This window comes from Athene cunicularia, assembly GCF_003259725.1.
Source record: "Athene cunicularia isolate RWA chromosome 26 unlocalized genomic scaffold, athCun1 chr26_part2, whole genome shotgun sequence".
Lineage (NCBI taxonomy): Eukaryota > Metazoa > Chordata > Aves > Strigiformes > Strigidae > Athene > Athene cunicularia.
Window position 1 is genome coordinate 3099892 of NW_020799137.1, and position 18067 is coordinate 3117958.

Sequence of the window (18067 nt, forward strand, 5' to 3'; positions counted from 1 at the left end):
GTCTGGGGAGGGTGGCGGGCAGTCCTGGGGGGACTCCCGGGGGTCCCCCCCGGGCCGGGGCGGAGGCCTCGGCTCCAGGGCTGAGGGAGACCTGTCCCGGGACAGCTTTGGGGGGCTGACCCCCTCAGCCCAGTGGGGGACGTCTATAGAGAGAAGTGGAGGGGCCAGAGCCGGGCTGGGGACATCCCTGGGTGGGCTGAGCTCCCCTTCCCAGTGGGATACATCTATAGAGAGAAGTGGGGGGCTTGGGGCTGGGCAGGGGGCGTCCCTGGACGGGCTCGGGGCGATGAGCACCCCTTCCCAGTGGTACGCCTCTGCAGAGAGAAGCAGGGGGCTGAGCACTGGGCTGGGGACGTCCCTGGATGGGCTTCGGGGGCCAAGCTCCATGTCCCAGTGGAGCACATTTACAGAGAGAGGTGAGGAGCTCGGTGCTGGGTCAGAGCCATCCCTGGATGGATTTCGGGGCTCCTCATTGCAGTGGGGTACATCAGCAGAGAGAAGTGGGGGGCTCAGCACTGGGTTGAGGCCATCCCTGGACAGGTTTCGGGAGTCAAACTCTGCATCCCAGTGGAGCACATCTGCAGAGAGAAGTGGGGGGCTCGGCAGTAGGGCTGGGTCAGGGCCATCCCTGGATGGGGTTGGGGGTTTGAGCTCCACGTCCTCTTGGGGTACCTCCACAGGCAGAGGCGGGGGGCTCAGCTCCAAACCCCTTTCCAGCGATGAGAGTGGGAGTCTGAGGTCCAGGAGGCACTGGGGCATGTCGGAAGGACAGGCTCAGTGGGAGACAGCAGGGGAAAGGAAAGGGCTCTCCTCTAACAGCTCGTGGAGGCGGGAAAGTGAGGTGACCCCCAGCTCCCACTGGGGCACCTCAGCAGGACCTGGAGGGTTGAGTCACCAGTTTGGGAGAGGGAAAGGGGACTTGGCTCCCAGTGTTCGGAAGGAGGCAGACAGGGACCTGAACCCCAGCAGCAGGGGAGGGGGACTGCTCCGGCATTTCTCATGGAGGTCTAGGGGCGATAGAGGGCTGGCCTCAGGGAGCTGGTGGGAAGCGTCGGGAGCAGGGCAGGGAATAACCTCCCGCACTCACTTGTTGCGGTCAGTCCCCAAGCAGCAGACAGAGGGAAAGGGCAAAGGCCTCGAGTACTACCTCTCCCAGTTCCTTTGCCTCGCCAGCTTTGTGCTGCTGCTGATTTTTCTGGGCATCCTCGTGGTGAAGATGATTGGGTCAAGCTGGCTTGACAGGAGAGAGGATAACTGTACGTGCACTGTTTTAATCCTGTTTTTAAACTTCATTCTTTGCCTTTTTTTTTTTTTTCTTTCCCCTTACTGCTTCCATCAGCATCATGTTTACCGCTTTCATTGCTGTAACCTGACATCTCTGCTTCTGTCCCCATTTCCATCTCCTCTTGTCTATGGGAAACCTTGTTATTCATGGGAAACCTTGTTATTCATGGGAAGTAAGTCAAGTGTGTGCTTTTTTTCAAATGAGTTTGTCCTTCGGTTATTCAAAACCATGGGTTTTATGGAGAGTGACATTCCTGCTAGGCCAAGGATGTATTTTATGATTGTCCATTGTGTAACATAATGTCTGTGTAATGGCCCATTGTGTGGTTTTAATGTTAGCCTCTGCGCAGCACAGCCCTTTGTGGCCTTTATCCCAGCCATGTGAGAAATACAGCGGTTGAATTGGTACTTGGGCACTTCAGGTGTGCCAGAGCTTTGATGAGAAATGAAAAGGGGCTTCCCCATCACCTGGTTTTTAAAACAGAGTTCCCCAGCTAGAACAGGTGGAAATACTGGCATTTCAGAGCTTTGAACTGAAAGAAGAAAGGGTTTGGGGTGTGGTTGGGAAGGTGCGAGTCGGCTCGCTGTGCCTGTCTGTGTGTGTTTTGCATGGGCTGGGAAAGCTGTTTCCTGTTTAATCAACACTGGAATAAAACTGTCCAATGTCAGTGAATTTCTGATGCGCCTTTTACAACTTTGTTAGATATTTTGAAATACCAATGGTATTTTGAAGCAAGAAATCTTGTGGCACAGCTGCAAATTCTTTAAATTCTCGGGTAGTTAAGATTGCTAGAAGGTACTGCATGGTGGACCGACGGCCAGTGTATATCCAGTTGTCGGGGTGGGAGGGGGCTGTTAAACCAGAGGCCATAATCTGCGGAGCTAACAGCTCCAACCAAAATAAATCCTCTGCTTTTGCCTTGAGGAGGCTTGATTTAAATCTCTGTTATCACCGTGATATTTCAGGTGACCGTGGCGTGCAGGGAATGGCATTACTAGATTGTAAAAGATCAGTGCAAAGCAGTGGGTAGTAGAGGAGCATGAAACGTTTACTTAAAAGGAGCTGTTAAAACATTCAGACCCCAGTTTTTACTTTGCAGCTGAACAGGGTTCCTCGTTTGCACCTGTTTTATTTGTTTTGCTTTCAGTGCTGCCTACCAAAGCATCACTTTAAATGTGCTATTTGCATAGCACGGTACTGTGTAGTGTGAGATTAAGAATAGTAGAATTGGACTTTAAAGTAGAGCCTTCTTTTAAAAAGTTAATTACTTTTTTGATGAAGGCTCTTGTTTTGCAGCCAGCTAACTTGCCCTCCCCTTCTCTCTTATAGTTAATCTCTTGCCTGTGGACTGTGACACAAGAACAGATGATGTAAGCATATATTTATTTATCTTTGAGTATTGTGGATGGGGGATTTTCACAGCGGAGTAATTATTCTAGGTAACTTCCACCAGTATCAGTATCACTGTAAAAATATTACTTCTGTCATTTTACAGAAAAAAAATGTGATTTGATGAGTTGGAATTAATGGGCCAGATTAAATTTGGACTGTATATGAGACTTCAAAAGATAAAAATTTAAATTCCCAATTATGTGAATCAATTTCTCTAATAGTTCTAACAGAATTGGTATTGGTTTGCGTTAAAGCTGTGTTCAGCTCTAACAATAGGAGATTTAATCCAACTAATTCCCGGAATTCCATCATGAAGCGTTTGTACAGCCCTGTTTCTTTTATCCTAATGTGTTATTAGGAGAGATAAAGTTTTGTATTGGGTTCAGAGTTAGGCTTAGTCTCCTGTGATGTTCTGGAGGCAAAGAATCCATCTGTGGTCGGTCAGCGGGGACGTCTGGTGGTGCATTTGGGGCTGGGGGAATTGGTGGCACTCTCAGAGGATGTGCTAGCTTGTTTTTGACTCAGAAAGTTTAGATCTTTGCTGCAGGTGTGTTTAATTTGAATTAGTGGTGCATGACTGAGCCAGACCCCGCTGCTGGTATTTTGCTTTGGTATTTTTATCTAGTCTGACCCCTGTCCTGTTACTGCCAGTCTGTTCATGTCTATTACCTGTTTCTGACTTTCAGTTCTGTCAAGCTAAACAGAAGGAGGCAATAATGAACATACTGCACGAGCTGTATAACTACTTGTCCATACAAGCTGGTAAGTTTCAATTGTCATTATAAAACGCTTACAAGCATTCAGCAAACTGCCTCTCCCAGCTGTCTGAACATTTTTAACCTCAGTTTGAAGAGAAGGGTTTATGGAACAGTCAGTTCCACTTGAAGAGCTCTGAGAAAGTCAGGTAATAGAAAAATAGGAAAAGATGTGTTTATTTTTATTCTGAACAGTGCTTAGCTAATGCATTCATATCAGTGTGCTCTTGTGGAGTGGTCCTTATTTGCACTTGATGTATTGGGGATTTGAGGTGGAAGTATTCAGTTTTATGGTTCTTTCCTACCAGCATCTTGAAATTGTCTTCAAGACTCTCAGAGCCAGTAAGTGTAAGATGATGTGTTCTCACAAATAAAGTTAAAGTGACTTAAGAAATTGCCAGCTCTCTGCTGAAATGTGGCAGCTGATCATGAGTGCCTCTCTTTTCTCAGTACAGAATGAGACAGGCTTTCTTAGCTGAGGAGCTAACCGAGCACAGTATTTCAGCCAGTCTCTACTAGGTATGAGCAACTCTGCTACATAACTAGTATTTTGTGATGGAGGAGGCTGCTAGAAATTCAGTGTATGACTAGAAACTTATTCAGCAAGATGTGTAACAGTGTTAATCAATAAAAGTGCCTAAGTTCCATTTTCTAGATTTCAGATCTCAACAAGGCTGAAGTCTTTAGATACTTAAGCTTCCCAGAATTTCTAAGTCTTTTCAAATCAGACTTCGGCACCTGCAGAATTTCCACCAGTTTTACAGAGGCTCTCAGCACATTTGTTTAGTCAACTTTGTGAAGCAAGATATAGAAGCTTTAGTTCCTTGCCAGCATTTCTTTGCCTGGGTAAAAAGTAGGTCTGCAATTTAGGCTCCTTGGAAGCATTTTGAATGATGATCATTAATTCCATCACCACAGTCACTGATGCTTGATGGAAGGAGCCCCTCTGCAGGGCATGAGGTCAGAGAGGTGGTGATGTACTCTGCAAGGGGGAGAAACAGTATTTTTTTCCCCTCATTCTGTGTTGAGTAGCTCACTCACTGAAGCATGAGGTTTGATTGCCCTTATCCAACCTATATGCAGTGGCTGAGCATTTTATTAATAGTCATAATCATATCTGCCTACAGTATCAATCTTACCTTGTAATCATTTTGCTCAGAGCTACAGCAGATTTTAAAGGATAGCATTTCCAGACAGTTTAGTGTACTTCTGAACTGTTCAAGGGCTTTTTTTCAAAACATTATTTCTATTTGACGTTTTTACCAGGTAATTTTGAATGCGGAAACCCTGAGAATCTGAAAAGCAAATGCATTTGGGTTAGTGAAGCGAAGGATCATGTGGTGGTGAGTAGGCTGTGAACAGCTATTGTTATAACATAGTGCTTTGTCTCTTATAAGGCAATAAATAATAGATACTAAAGCAATTCGCCATCTGTTTTACTTCCTCATCCTGTTTTGATTCTTTCCCATTTCTCTAGCTTCCCCTTTGGCCAGTCCTGTTCTCAGCAGTTCTTTTGAAAATAATCTTCTCCAACATCTCTGATTCAGCCCCTGTAAATCTAACTTAATGGTTTGTTTTTTCACTATAGTCATCAGTCTTGTGAAACCAGAAATTTCCCTGGATTGAGGGCTGGGCAGAAGAAGGATTTTTCTATACCCCAAAGTGTCAGAAGACAGACTGCTTTGATCTAGCATTCCATTTCTTTCATGGTAAACTGTCAGTAAGATTATGTTGTATTTAGTGGTTAGTCTTAACAGTCTGGGATAGTGTTATTTCACAGAGTGCTTCGTGCATCATCTACCATAGTCAGAAAACTTTAGTCCAGACAGACCTTCAGATTTATTTCTCCTTCCTCCAGTTTGCAGAACTACGATAAGAATTAACCTAGGGAAAGGCTGTATGGAATGAATTCTCCCACTCCTGTAATGAAATAATGTTATTTAGTATTTTAAATTAATGGAGAACTAATCATCTTTTGGATTCTTCTGAACAGAATGTAACTGGTAGTTCCCCACAGAAGTTTGAAGCTGCCCTGCACTGGATACTAAACAGTAACAAGGATTTAGGAATATGGTAAGTGCAAGTCCACTGTGTCAAAGTTACATTTTCTGGTGTTGGCTGATAGATATTTTGACATCCTCTGTCGTGTGCCCTAAAAGCTCCCATACCTTGTTAGATTCCAGAAGATAATCTGCTATTGGCTTTGTCAGTGCTTGCTGGGCAAGCTTCCAAGTGAAAAGTACAGCCCTGCAGCAAAAATTGGCAACTGAGCTCATTCCCTGGGAGTCTGTTTCCCAGCCTTTGCACTGGGGGACATGGCGTTCATGAACGCGCTGGTCTTGCAGATGAGGCGTAAATGTGAGGTCAGGGCTGCTTCTGGCTGTCAGTGGTTTAGAGGTGATGGTCCTGGTGGCCTGCCCACGCTCCTGCAACTACAACAACGCTGCTTAAACTTTCCCTTTTGGTCGCTTTTCCCAAGATGACTTTTCTTCAGTACAGTTACTGGAGACAGCTTCAGTATTGGTGGAACTGCATCCTTTGACCAAAGGGTTTATTGCACAGCAAAGCACCCTCTTCAGTAAAGAATGTCCTCTGTGCTTTGGGATCTTTTGGAGCAAGTCCCAGTGAGGAGGAATGGAAAATGGATTGTTGAACGGTACCTTTTCTTTGGTGTCAGTTTTCTGTCTGGCAGAACACACAGTACGTGTTAAAATGAATGGTCTGACGATGTAGGGTCTGGGTCGGTCATCAGTGGGGCCTTTTTCTCTTGGGTTTCTTAGCTAGCAGTCTTCAGTACGTGAGAAATAGCAGAAATACTAGTTCTTTCAGGTAAAAAATACAACATTCAGGCCATGACCTAATGAAAGACTCCTATCCAGAGTCCACAGACATCATTATCTTTCTCCGGGAAGTGTGGTCTGCCTCCAGTCTGTGTTAACCCTGAAGTCTAACATTTGTTTGCATTTTAACATTGCTAAATGTATCTGTGATTAAATGAATTGTAACACTAGTAACGCTGGAGTTGGTGGGCATAGGTTGTTTGAATTCCCACTGCTTGATTTTTCTCTAAAAAATTTCTGCAGCTGCTGCTGTGATCTAAGGATCAGACAGTGTCTGCTGCTTTGATTATTGGCGTGTGACAAATCCGCAGGACAGGACATAGCTTCTTTAGTGGCACGTTTGGATTTGTAGGTGGGCTGGGATCCAGAGTTCTAAAATTCATATTTTTATACAGAAGCAGGGCTCATGTCATGAGCCATGTGATACAATATACTCCCCCTTTTTTTTTTTTCTTCTTCATAATTAGCAACTCTGCCGGCTGTTGGCCGAATGGATCCACTTTCACCAAGTCTGCATAGCGTGCAGAATGAGTGTTCAGCATGCTCAAAAACCTGCCAGTGGCATTTTTAGCAAACGCTACATGAGATTATTTTTCTAGGTGCTAGTCTGAGAGGCAGAACTGAAAATGAGCTCTGCACTGGGTGATTCTGCTGCATATTTTAAATATTTTCATGGAATTTGGGTTGTAAATAAGACAAGGGGGTGGGAAACAACTGTGTGTCTCCAGCTACTGTAGAATCCAGTAACCAAATAGAAGCTGCCAGCAGTTTGTGAGCTGTGCACTAGTAAATTAAGAAAACGTCTTTGTCTAATAGGTTATTCATTGCAAATGTAGAATGAATTAGTAGCTTAAACAAATGAAATCCCCTTTCGTCCAATTCCTCTGAATCCGATGGCTCTCACTTGGATTACTCGATGCCTGTTGGCTAAGTGTATCTAATAAGGAAACCACATCAGTGTAGATCTTTATACAAAGAAGTGAGTTAAAAGCGTATCGGATAGCACAGCGGGTGTGTAGAGTGATTTTGCAGGAGGATGTGTTATCGATTTTGCCATGAATGCTTTCCGAGGGTGTGTCTGTTCTCACCGCAGATACAGCTGATGCGTTGTCACTTTTCTAGCTAAACTGTTTATGCTCATCTGTTCTGAGGAAAACAGCAAAACCTCCACAGACGTTCAGAGTCTCCCTCAACTGCTCGCTCTGCAATTGCTGATGAGTGACTCAGTAAACATTTCCATTTCTCTGTGCTGGGAGGTGGGAATCCAATTTAAAGTTTAATCTTCTGCACGCTGAGAGGTGCTGTCAAAGAGTCTGCAGAGGGAGACTTCAGTTTACCAGTGGGAGTTCCAGCCCTGCTGCCTTTTCTAAAGCCATATCCATTCCTTGCTAAGCAGCCAGTCCCAAAATGTTCTGGAAGGACGAGCTGCAAGGATGTTGGTGTATTTTCTATGTGGTGTACAGAACGAGTTACTGCATCCGCAGTCTGTTCTCCCTGTCTTGATTAAAGACTGCAGTTGGAGTGTCTGCTCTCTTCAGTGAAGATTTTCTGCCTCTTCCCATCAGGTTGAAAGGCAGAGACCTTTCGGAACCAGTTACCAGAATGGAGGAAGTGTTCTGTCTTGAATCAGCCCATCCTCAGATGGGGCTCGGCTGCCGTTTCCGTCGGGCAGTGGTCACGGCCATTATGAACCTTTTCCTGTTTTTTTGGAGTAAGTCATCAGTGTTAGTAATCAGCTTCTTCCCCCTCTAGCTGTAGCGATGAACTTGTGCATGCACATGCGTTCTCCCAGCCATATGAAATTACTAACAGAGATGAAATAAATCTGCTGATGAGTTAATTTCTAATTAACCTTTGTTCTGGCAGCAGAGGGAGACCTGTAGACCTGCTCTTGTGCTGTGAGCACTTAACACTTACTTTAAATCAGCAAGCTGATTAGCTCTCTGGGTATTCCTCAAGTACTCATTATTATGGTCTGCAAAATAAGTATGTTAACCTACCTAAAAGATTCGTTTTTTTCCTTCTTTTCTTGCACTAAGCTACAAAGTCTTCTAGCCTCTTTAATAATGACTTGTAGCATTTCAGTGGTAGGGGTTTTATTGGAATAGTCTGTTATGCCCCAGCTGAGACAGAGGTCTTACTGAGTGAGGTGATAACAAGAGATGAGTGTTGACTGGAAGAGTTTATAATCTAGCCAGACAAGGTGGGGGTGAGAGGGGATAGTTATGTTTATTGTAAAGACTGAGATACTAAAGTTAGCTCATGTCGTAATGGGGGCATTTGTCAATGCTAAACCTTCAATATAGATCTCCTGAATTTCAGGCTGGCGCTGAAGCCCCAGGCTTTATTTCCTTATCAAGCAGCTATCTTCGGAGCAGTGAAGCTTGACAGTCTCCCTAAGTGGTTATTGTGGGGGAGGCCTCTAGCGAAGAGATAACTCTGGGATTTAGAGAATTGAAGCCCTGTGGTTGTATTGAGGTTTCTGGCGGGGTGGGGAGGGAAACTCCATGATGAGGCCTCCCGACCACCTCTTCCCACATCCACGTGTGCTCTTCTGCTGCAGGTGTTGTCAGTACTGAGGTTTTTGCAGAGTGCAGCTGTGCTGGTAAACAAAATGAATGGCTTGGATTCAGTTCCAAGCAGGCCTGGGTAGCAGGGAGTGAAAGCTGCCTCTGGGGACAGGTAGCATCAGAAATAAAACTGCTAGCATCCAGCAAGTACACATCTTTCAGTTACTGAATTCCGTTTGGTTTTATTCTTCTAGGTCTGATAACTCTTTGGGGGATCCTGATCTTCCTTAGATATCGCTGGCGGAAGATGGAGGAAGAGGAACAAGCCATGTATGAAATGGTGAAGAAGATCATAGGTAGAATCCAGTAGCTCTGTGAATGCAAGTAACCCTGTTCTCCTCTCTGCAGTGTTGAGGTTTCTGACTGTTTTTTCCTCCTGTCCTCCAGCTGTTGTCCAGGACCACTATAAGGAATGGGAGCGGAATTTGGAGCGTTACCCCTATGTTGGTATTTTCCATGTTCGGGACAGCCTCATCCCTCCTCAAAGCAGGTGAGCTGAATTTTATTCATTAAGGAGGGCTGTCAGCATGATATTCTTCAGCTCAGTTTAGAAATGCAGTTACGGGGCAACAGACCATGAGCAGACAATTGACGGGAAGCTGGACTGCAAGAATAGTGTGTCTGTCCTTTCAGTTTATAAAGGATTTTGACATAACTCAGGCTATGTCGTAACCTGCTGCAGATTAATGTGACAGTCCCAGAGCTGATTTTTGTGCAGTCACACAGGTGTATTGTCATTGTTCTATCAAACAGTAATTGGATTTTGTTTTGCTTGGGCATGGAGCATCTGATTTTCTCCCTTTCATCTAATGTGTGTTGGGTGCTATCCTCTTTTCTTAGCCATCGTACCTTATTCTCCTGACAGGTGCTGGGCTTTTCAGAATAAACCTTCCAATGCGTTGAACAGGGCATTGGGGGGCTCTTCTGAAGTGCTTCTGTATGTCGCTGCCTGGAAAATTACCAGTTTGAGTTGGGCAGCTTGAAAGGGAGATGCAGTGAGATGGGTGGTTTGGGTGCTTTTTCAGAAGGGAATTGTGGTTGGGATAGTTGCTCCATGGGTGGTGGGGCCAGAGGCCTGCAGCCTGGTTCTTGGTGGTTTGTGTGCCATTTGCTCCATCTCTGTAGGAACGTTTCTTGTGTTTTGGCTAAATGGAGCTACTTTGTTCTCCTGACAGCACAGAACGCTACGTGTGCTGCAGAGTTTTAAACATCCTCACTCTTTATCAGTCGCAAAACTCCTTTTCCTACTGGTGGTAATTTCAGATGTTTTGAACTGATCTCTGTGTGTGTGGTGCCCAGAATTACTAGACACTGATTCAAAACCGGGCTGGACTTCCCTGGTCTGAGGTCTCCCTGCAGGCAGGAAGGGTGAGGGCAATTTGCTAATCGAGCCCCTTCGCAATTCGAATTGAGCTTGAAATTCAGGGCAGTCATCAATTACTGGTACTGACAGACGGTCTCCTCTTCCCAACTGCCCAGCAGGACTTGTGTTTTCATGTCCTGGCCTGAAATTGCTTCTAAACCAGAATTCAGGTTTAATCTCCTTTCCTGTCTGCACAGGGAACAGGAGGCAGCTAGCAGTAGCTTGACCAGCAGCTGCAATTGCTGTAAGCAGGAAAGCACAATGAGGATATGATTCTAATGTATTTTCTTTTTGTTGCTGTTTCTTGCAGAAAAAAAATGAAGCGGGTCTGGGAGAGAGCTGTGGACTTTCTGGCTTCAAATGAGTCACGGATTCAGACGGAGTCACACAGAGTAGCAGGAGAAGATATGCTTGTGTGGAGATGGACTCAACCTTCTTACTTCTCAGATTCAGAGCACTGAAGAGGAGCAGAAGTTGAGCAACTGTTGCTGTGGACCTCTGCAAGGAGACAGTCTGTTCTCTGGTGGTGGGAAAGAGCAGGTCATGGTCCTAATCTCCTAGAATCGGGGATTGCACATATCTGTTTGCTCTTCTTTCTGAAAATCTTCACACACAAAAATTCAGGGCAATAATGTTGGCTTGGAAAGAAGATGGGCTTGAGCTGGTGGGAAGCTAGAATTGCACCAAAGTTAGCCTTCCAGTGGGTATCTGGCTTCCGTAGGCAAGAAAACCTAGAACAACTTTTTAAAAAGAAAAAGGGGAAAAAAAAAAAAGCATACCTAATATTGAGGGACTTAGGATCTCTCTGACAAAGCTTAGGTGTTTAAATTTGACCTCAATTCTGCAAAGGCCATCTGGTGGCAACGTCCATCAGGGAATGTGTTTAAAGAAGATTAACATTTCCCATGGAAACATGAGGGTGGCAGTTAAGATACATTTTGTTAGAATTTGGTTTTATCTGTACTAAAAGTGATGAAAGCACTTGCCGTTTCCTAGTGAGGAAAATGTTTTTGTCGGCTTCACCCTTTAAAAATGGGGGAAAGAGGGAAAAGTCAGGTGAAGGTAATCCTAGAGGGAGGGCAGTCTGATGTGCCTTGGTGGTTTGGGCTGGGTTGGGTGGGATGGAGGAGTGGTCGTGACCCTGTTACTCCTTTTAAGTCTGCATTCTGTGTGCTTTACCATTTCTGGGGCGGGGTGGGGGGAATTTGGGTGGAAAATAAAGGATATAGGAAGCTTCAGAAAGCGCTTTCTTGCAGCTGCAGCCAGGGGGACTGCTTCATGGGCTATTAAAGAGCAGCTTTGGAAAAGTTATTCGGGCTGAATGTACATGTTTATCCTGGGCAGCTGCAATGTGTGTGCTGTGTGTCAGAGCAGAGCTGTACCACACGGGGAGTGGCCGTACAGGGACTGCCCAGGCAGTGTTCCTGCGGCCCCGTGATAGGTACAAGAAGCAGTGATCAATCCTCTGTTCGTGCTGCAGGCGTTGTGTTTTGTATCTATAATCGTTTGGTTACTTAATTTCCTTTTTATGTCCAGCAAATGAGTGTTTGTTTCAAAGAAAATAGCACCAGTGTTTGGCAGTTTAGGCTAGGCAGAGATACTGCTAATCTGCTCTTCCCAATGCTGTAAAACAGCTGTCCAGCTCCCCACAAAGTCAGCAGGGACCAAACTCATCTCTGGCAGAAGCCAGGAAAACCCACGGAGAGAAGCCAGCCTTGATCTGAACCCGTGTAGGCAGGGGACGACGTTGCCTTGGCCCCGACACTGGATGCACGGTGAGCTTCCTCCCCAGGCTCTGCCTCGGCTGAGGACGGTGCCCGAGCCCTGCTCCCCACTTTGCAGGCCGGAGAGGCCACGTACAAGCTGGTTCCCCGCTCGCCTCCCGGGGTGCAGCCTGTGCTCTGCGCCCCGCTGCTGCCTTCGGTGGGGTTTGCTGCCTCTGCACCCCGCAGGCTGCTGGGGGGGGACTGCAGAGACTCCTCACGTACCTCCTGCCCATGGTCATCAGCCCCAAGGAGTGGAGAGAGCAGATTTCTCCAGGAACTAAACACGGGGAGGTGTTTCCCATAAAATGAGAAACACCCTGAGTGGAGCTGACTCTTACCCCATATTTTCTTTTTGGTTGCAAAGGTAGGGTGTTTGAGCAGAAAACGACTCAGCAGATGTCTCAAAGACAATGACCAGATTCTTCCACTGTTAATTAAATAGGGGGTAAAGTGAGGGCAGCTTAATTTTTCTAAAATGCTGTAACAAGATCCTCACTGCTGCCGTACAAATTTTCGCAAACACCAGTGCCTACATTCTTAAGCCTTTTTAAAACATTTGTGGGGTTTGGGTTTAGCTTTTTTAATCCGTCCAAATTCAGGAGCGAAGAGTCAGGCATTGCAGTCATCTTTTTTTTGTATTAAAGTTGTTTTTGTAGAATAAATTTTACTGGCTTGGTGCTGTTTATATGTCCAATTTAGCTCTGTAAATCCATATATAATAAATTTATTACAAATAATTCGTTATATTTATTTTTATTGAGAAGTCACAGATTGTTCCAAGGGCTTTCACTCAGGCAGATCAAATAGATCCTGCCCTGGGAGCTCACGGTTTCTAAGAATAAGACTGAAGATGGCATGGGGATTGCATGACAGCCTAATGAGACAGCATGGATCCTTGTGACGCTCGGTGAACTCTCCGTAATAGCCGGCAGGCTCACGTGTTTGGTTGCAAATGAAATCTGTGTTTTGGGAATAGCTGGCATTAAGCAGAGGTGTGTATGAAAAGCAGTTCGCTTGTTTAGCTGCATTTTGTAGTGACTGACAGCTTGGAGGGTTGTAAAACTGTAAATATTAGTTTAGCAGGTTGCTCAGTATTCCTGTGGCCCGTAATAAAGCAGTTATTTAAAGCAGAGAAAGGGATGGTGCAATACATCTGTGCTAACTGAGTGAGGGTGCCTCAAGCTTCATGTGCTTTGAGCTTGTTCTCTGAGAGGCAGATCCCTCTCGCCTTGGGTGTCTGAAGTCAACAGCTGCTGCAGAAAATCTTGACTGTGCTCCAAGCTGCTGATCTGTGTGTTGTGGCATCCTCAGGCCGTGGTGAGCTCGCCTGTTTTTCTGGGATGTGATCTGAAGTGCCAGGTGATGGTGTAGGAAGACTGGGAAGTAGTAAGGGAAGTGTTGGATATGGTGCTGCAGTGGGATGGATGTCCCTTCCCACCCTGGCTCCCAGGCTCTTGCTTGGCACTGGACACATCGCTTCCCTCCCTGTGTCCCAAGGGTTAATGAGCTTTAAGCCCGGCTTTTACAAAGCACTGTAAAAAGGGGGATATTTGTCAAGGAAAAAGGCAAAAAGTCAAGTCTGAGACCATTTACCAGATCTCCAAGGTTTCCAAGGTCGCCTGGTGAGTAGAAGACACCTAAGCACATCTTGATGGCAAATCTGAGTTGTCTTTAGGGTCCGTTTCCTTGAGTGTTTTTAATTCCTCTCTCACCTGAGTGCCAGTGACTCAGAACACGTGCTTCCGCGAGTTTCAACTTCAAAGTCTCCTGACATGGCACGAGTGGTCCATGAATCATCATTGCGTAACTTCTGTGGACATGCTTGACTCATGTTTGGTTAGAGAAAGGTTTAATTACTCTCATAGTGTAGGTCTGAAGGACAAGGGGGGACATTTCAACTGGCACAGGAGGAGGTTGGCTCCGTGGCTGCTGTGGAAGTCGGTGGGAGCTGGCTGCCCCCTCCCTGGCGTTGAGTTGTTGCTAAGGTATGGGAACAAAAGACAACGCAAGGCTAAATCTCTCCTCCGAACCTGCATTCCTGTTCAGATGCTTTTACCCAGTCTAGGTTGCTAAGTTACAGCTGAAATATATTCAAGGTTAGGAAATAGTCTTCAGTTTGGTGTAATTACACGTGCCAGAGGATGTTTGCTTTGAGCCACGCCGCCATGATATTTTCTGTGATAGTCTTCCCCCGTGTCCCTCCTTTCATTTGCTATCTTGAGAGCGGAGACTAGTTCCATGCCACGCTCACTGCCGAGCTCCTGCTTGCTCTCTACAAACAGGATTGATAATTTTGGTGGTACTAGCAGTCTTCCCAGAAGCCCAGGGCCATTCAAAGAGGAGGGAATAGCTGAGTTCTTCATTCTCCTGCCCTGATCTTACAACTTATATTCGCTCAACCGGAGTTGCTAACGTCCCTCTCCCACTTTCTTGCAAAGTATTGCGTTTCTATAAATAAATTCTCCGACGGTGGGCTGATAAAGCCATCGCATCCCCTTACTGTCAGAAAGGAAAATATGTACCAACAAGGAATCTAAAATAAAATTTGCCCTTTTATCTTTTCATTTCCTGCTTCCATTTAAAGCCTTTCACATTAAATGTTTTGTCTCCTGCTGACATGACAGCTGATGCTGTGCCTCATTTATGGGGCACAGAGTCAGGGCGCTGTGCCAGTTCTCCTGGAAAGATCAACGTGAACCGAAGACGAAAAAGCACAGGCAGCGAGTCCTGCCCAAAGGCGCCTCCCTCCAGCACGGCCCCTGTCCGAAGCAATCACTCTCCAGTGCCTGCCCTGGGATTTCCACCGTGACTTCATTCAACCTTTAAAGAACAGCCCCCACGTAGGTCTTGCAAAAGGTTTTTGTGCACATTAATGAACAGACCCTCACCACGGCGGAGTGTGAGGTGTGAGTCCTGTCCCCCCACCTCAGAGGGCCGCCCGCAGCTGCAGAGCAGGCTCCAGCACGGGGACCAGGTCTTTGTGCTGACCTCAAAGTACCACCATTGTTTTTGTATTGAACGCTTCCGTAAGGTGGCTGAGGTCTGACGCGAAGCCCACGGGTGTCTTTGAACTGGGTCTCCAAAATGAGGAGACCCCAGTGGGCTGTGGAAACCTGGCTTGGCTTCAAGCTTGCCTCGCCCAGGGGCAGAGCGTGGGTTCTGTGCCACAGGAGCCCCCACGCTCCCCCATCCCCAGCTCCTGGCAGCTCTCAGGGGCCGTGTTCTTGGGTGGCAGGAGGACATCGGAGCCTCGGCTGACCTCCCTGCTGATAGAGGAGACGGCCTGCCCCTGTCCCTTCGCAACGACCTGCTGTAGGGCCATATTCAGTGTTTACACCCCAGCTCCAAAACAACTCTTGGCATCCAAACAACAACAACAGCAGAGGAAAATACCTCAGGGTGACAAGGAGCTGCTGGCCTTGCAGGATGCAGCTGAGCCACTTCCGTGTCAAACAGCTCAGAAATGGCTCTTGGGAGGTCCCCGTGCTCCCCCCGGGAGAGCAGCTCCCAGCTGGGCTCCCCAAGGTGCCACCAGCAGCAAGGGCACCTCGATGGGGTTACGCGTGTTTGCCAGCGGCAGGTGAGGCTCCAGCACCCACCTGAAGCACAAGGGCATTCCCGGCCCCAGGGCTGGCTCGGGGTGAGGGAGCGACCTGGCCTGGGGGTGCTTGTCCTGGCATCACCGGGCCACCAGCTCCCATCTGGCACCACTGCCTGTGCGAGGAGAGAGGGGAGAATAAACCACCAAAGACTTAAGGATGGTCCAAAGTCTTTGGAGGTGGAAAGGGGAAAATCTTGCCCTGTTGGAATCTGTGCAGGAGGGGGAAGGATGGGCACAGCACAATGGGTTCAGTGTTGGCTCCCTCTGTGTCCTCGGTACTTTTTGTTGGTTTTCTTCAATGTCCAAGGCAATCCTCAGGCAGCTCATCCCAGCTCTCCCACAGGTATAAATTTAGTCCTTTACTATGAGAAGAGCCCTGCACAGGTCACGTCAGGATGAGGCGCAGCGGTGCTGAGGTTACCCAGGAGCTGGGGACCGGGCAGCCCTGGCTCACTCGAAGCTTGGCCTCCGCTTTTATTACTGACAACGTGTCCATCCTGCCCCAAGTCTGCGCTGGCCCAGGAGAAGTTTGGAGTCGGCACCAAGGCTGCAGCCTGCAGGCTAGCCAAGGGTAATAATATCTTTGTGCCTGTAATTAGTTCCTAATTAGCATAGTTTTAATATGAGACAGGGTTGCTCTCCTGTTAGAGTGCTCTGCTCTTTACAAGAGGCTGAGTAATTGCCTCTGCGGCTCTGCGGCCGTTCGGCAGCTGCAATCAGCCCGGCTACCTGCGCGGGGACCCCGCGGCCGCTCACGGCCTCCAGCTCGGGCAGCCTCTGCGCGCTCGTTTTAATGGAGCCGTAACTGCAAAGGACACATCTCCCAGCCCGGCGATATGCCTGACATAAAAATGAGATTGCTCCGATTAACAGACGCGTTAAAAATACACACAATATCCGTCAGGACGGGCTTTGGCAGTGGAGAAAGGTGTGTGTGCTGGTGACGTGCTGTTGGAGCCAGACACGTGCTGCCACAGGGCAAACCTGGGTGCTTGGTCTTGCCTCTTACTGAGCCCAAGCGACCCCCTCAGCTTGGGCTTGGCCCCTCCTACCAGCTCAGTAATAATTAGATGCAAAGCCTGACGTGTTTGGGGGTTGCTTATGGGCTTGGCTTCTCTTTTCAGGGGCTTTTGAGCAATGTGCTGTAGCCTGTGAAGGACAGAAGAGGGATGTTGGGCCCTGCTGCTTGACCGCGCTACGCTCACGGGGAGCACGGCGATGGGGAGCTGGCTTGGAGACTTGCCCTGCCCTGCCCCGTCCCCGAGGGAAATGCCAAACCAGCCTGGCTCGGGACAGGAGAAGGGGGAAGCAGATGCTGGGAACCAGCACGTTCTTGCTGCTGGGATGATCCGTGACGCTGAGCTGTGGCCCACGGGCACCCCGTCCTGCGACGCTGAGCCCCTTCCAGACAGCAGGAGAGGCAGGTGGTGCCTGCAGCACTCCCCCTTGGCTGGCTGAAAGGCTGGGTCACCTCTACCCCTGGCCCAGGGGAGCCGGGGCTTTGGTGCTCAGCCTGGCAGTGACCACAGCCTGGGTGGGATGGGGAAGGCAGCAGCTGGGTCTAAGTTTGCACCGGCATTCCCGGCTCTGATCACAGCCCTGGGCCTGGGCTGGCCCTTCCTCGCTCTGCCGACCCCTTGAACAGCACCAAAACCCACCGAACCCCCCCATCCCTCACCAGGGACCTGTCACCAAGCGAGAGTTTCCCACACCCCCCAGCAGTGACGTTTAAGGATAACCCCCTAGCTCAGCTGTTCGGCCGAGGGGACGCGCTCAGGGATGACGCTGTGCTGTTTTACTCCCAACCCATCGTCTCCACCAGCCTTTGGCTGCTCCAGGGCCTTTGTGGTGCAGGCAAAGCCAGGCAGAGCTGAATCACGGCTGGGGGATGCTTCACCCCATCACTGGAAGGCGGTGAGGTACCTCAGGGGGATTTACACCCTGAGTTTTTGGCAGTTCTATTGCAAATTGCTGGGATGGGCCAATGGGGTTCAGAAGTTGTTGGTGGGGGATTCACCATGGCTGGCCTTGCAGCGTGGCCACGTCAGCTTTTTTCTTTTAGAAACCACGCTTTATTTAAAAGAAAAAAAAACCCCAACACTTTCCTGAACTGAAATACCAGTATAAAGCAGAGTAAAGTCAGGGCTTGGGAATAAGGGCCTTTGTTTCATCCTTGTCTTTAATCTCGGCCTCTGCCCCCAACCATCAATTCAATCCCTCTGGTCTTCGTGAGGCTGTTTTCTCCCCTCCAGTTACCGAGAATTACCACATCCATCAATCGTTATCTCAACAGCAAGATTTTCTTCCCAACCTCCTGCCGTTTTGCCACAAAGCCCTCCCAGCGCCTTCCCTATCACAGCCTGTGGGGCCCCAGTCATGGGCCCCCATTTGCTAATGTCCTCAAGTTATTGCTGGGGACTGGTCTGGGTCCCCCGGGACTGGGGGATGAGAGCGGGCAGCACCCCTTCCTTGTCCTGGGGGGTATCTGGGTCGCC

At 48.0% G+C, this 18067-nt stretch overlaps 1 protein-coding gene across 1 annotated transcript in view; it reads left to right on the plus strand.

Moving 5' to 3' along the window:
* Positions 1-11038, plus strand: part of LEMD2 (LEM domain containing 2) — an 11300-nt gene extending 262 nt beyond the window's left edge. Inside the window, 9 exon segments of the mRNA XM_026864452.1 lie at positions 3-1256; positions 2615-2655; positions 3364-3439; positions 4699-4775; positions 5426-5505; positions 7838-7983; positions 9037-9138; positions 9230-9332; positions 10516-11038. Of these exon segments, the coding sequence (XP_026720253.1) occupies positions 3-1256; positions 2615-2655; positions 3364-3439; positions 4699-4775; positions 5426-5505; positions 7838-7983; positions 9037-9138; positions 9230-9332; positions 10516-10666 (2030 nt within the window). The 3' untranslated portion in view covers positions 10667-11038.
* The last annotated feature ends 7029 nt before the right edge of the window (positions 11039-18067 follow it).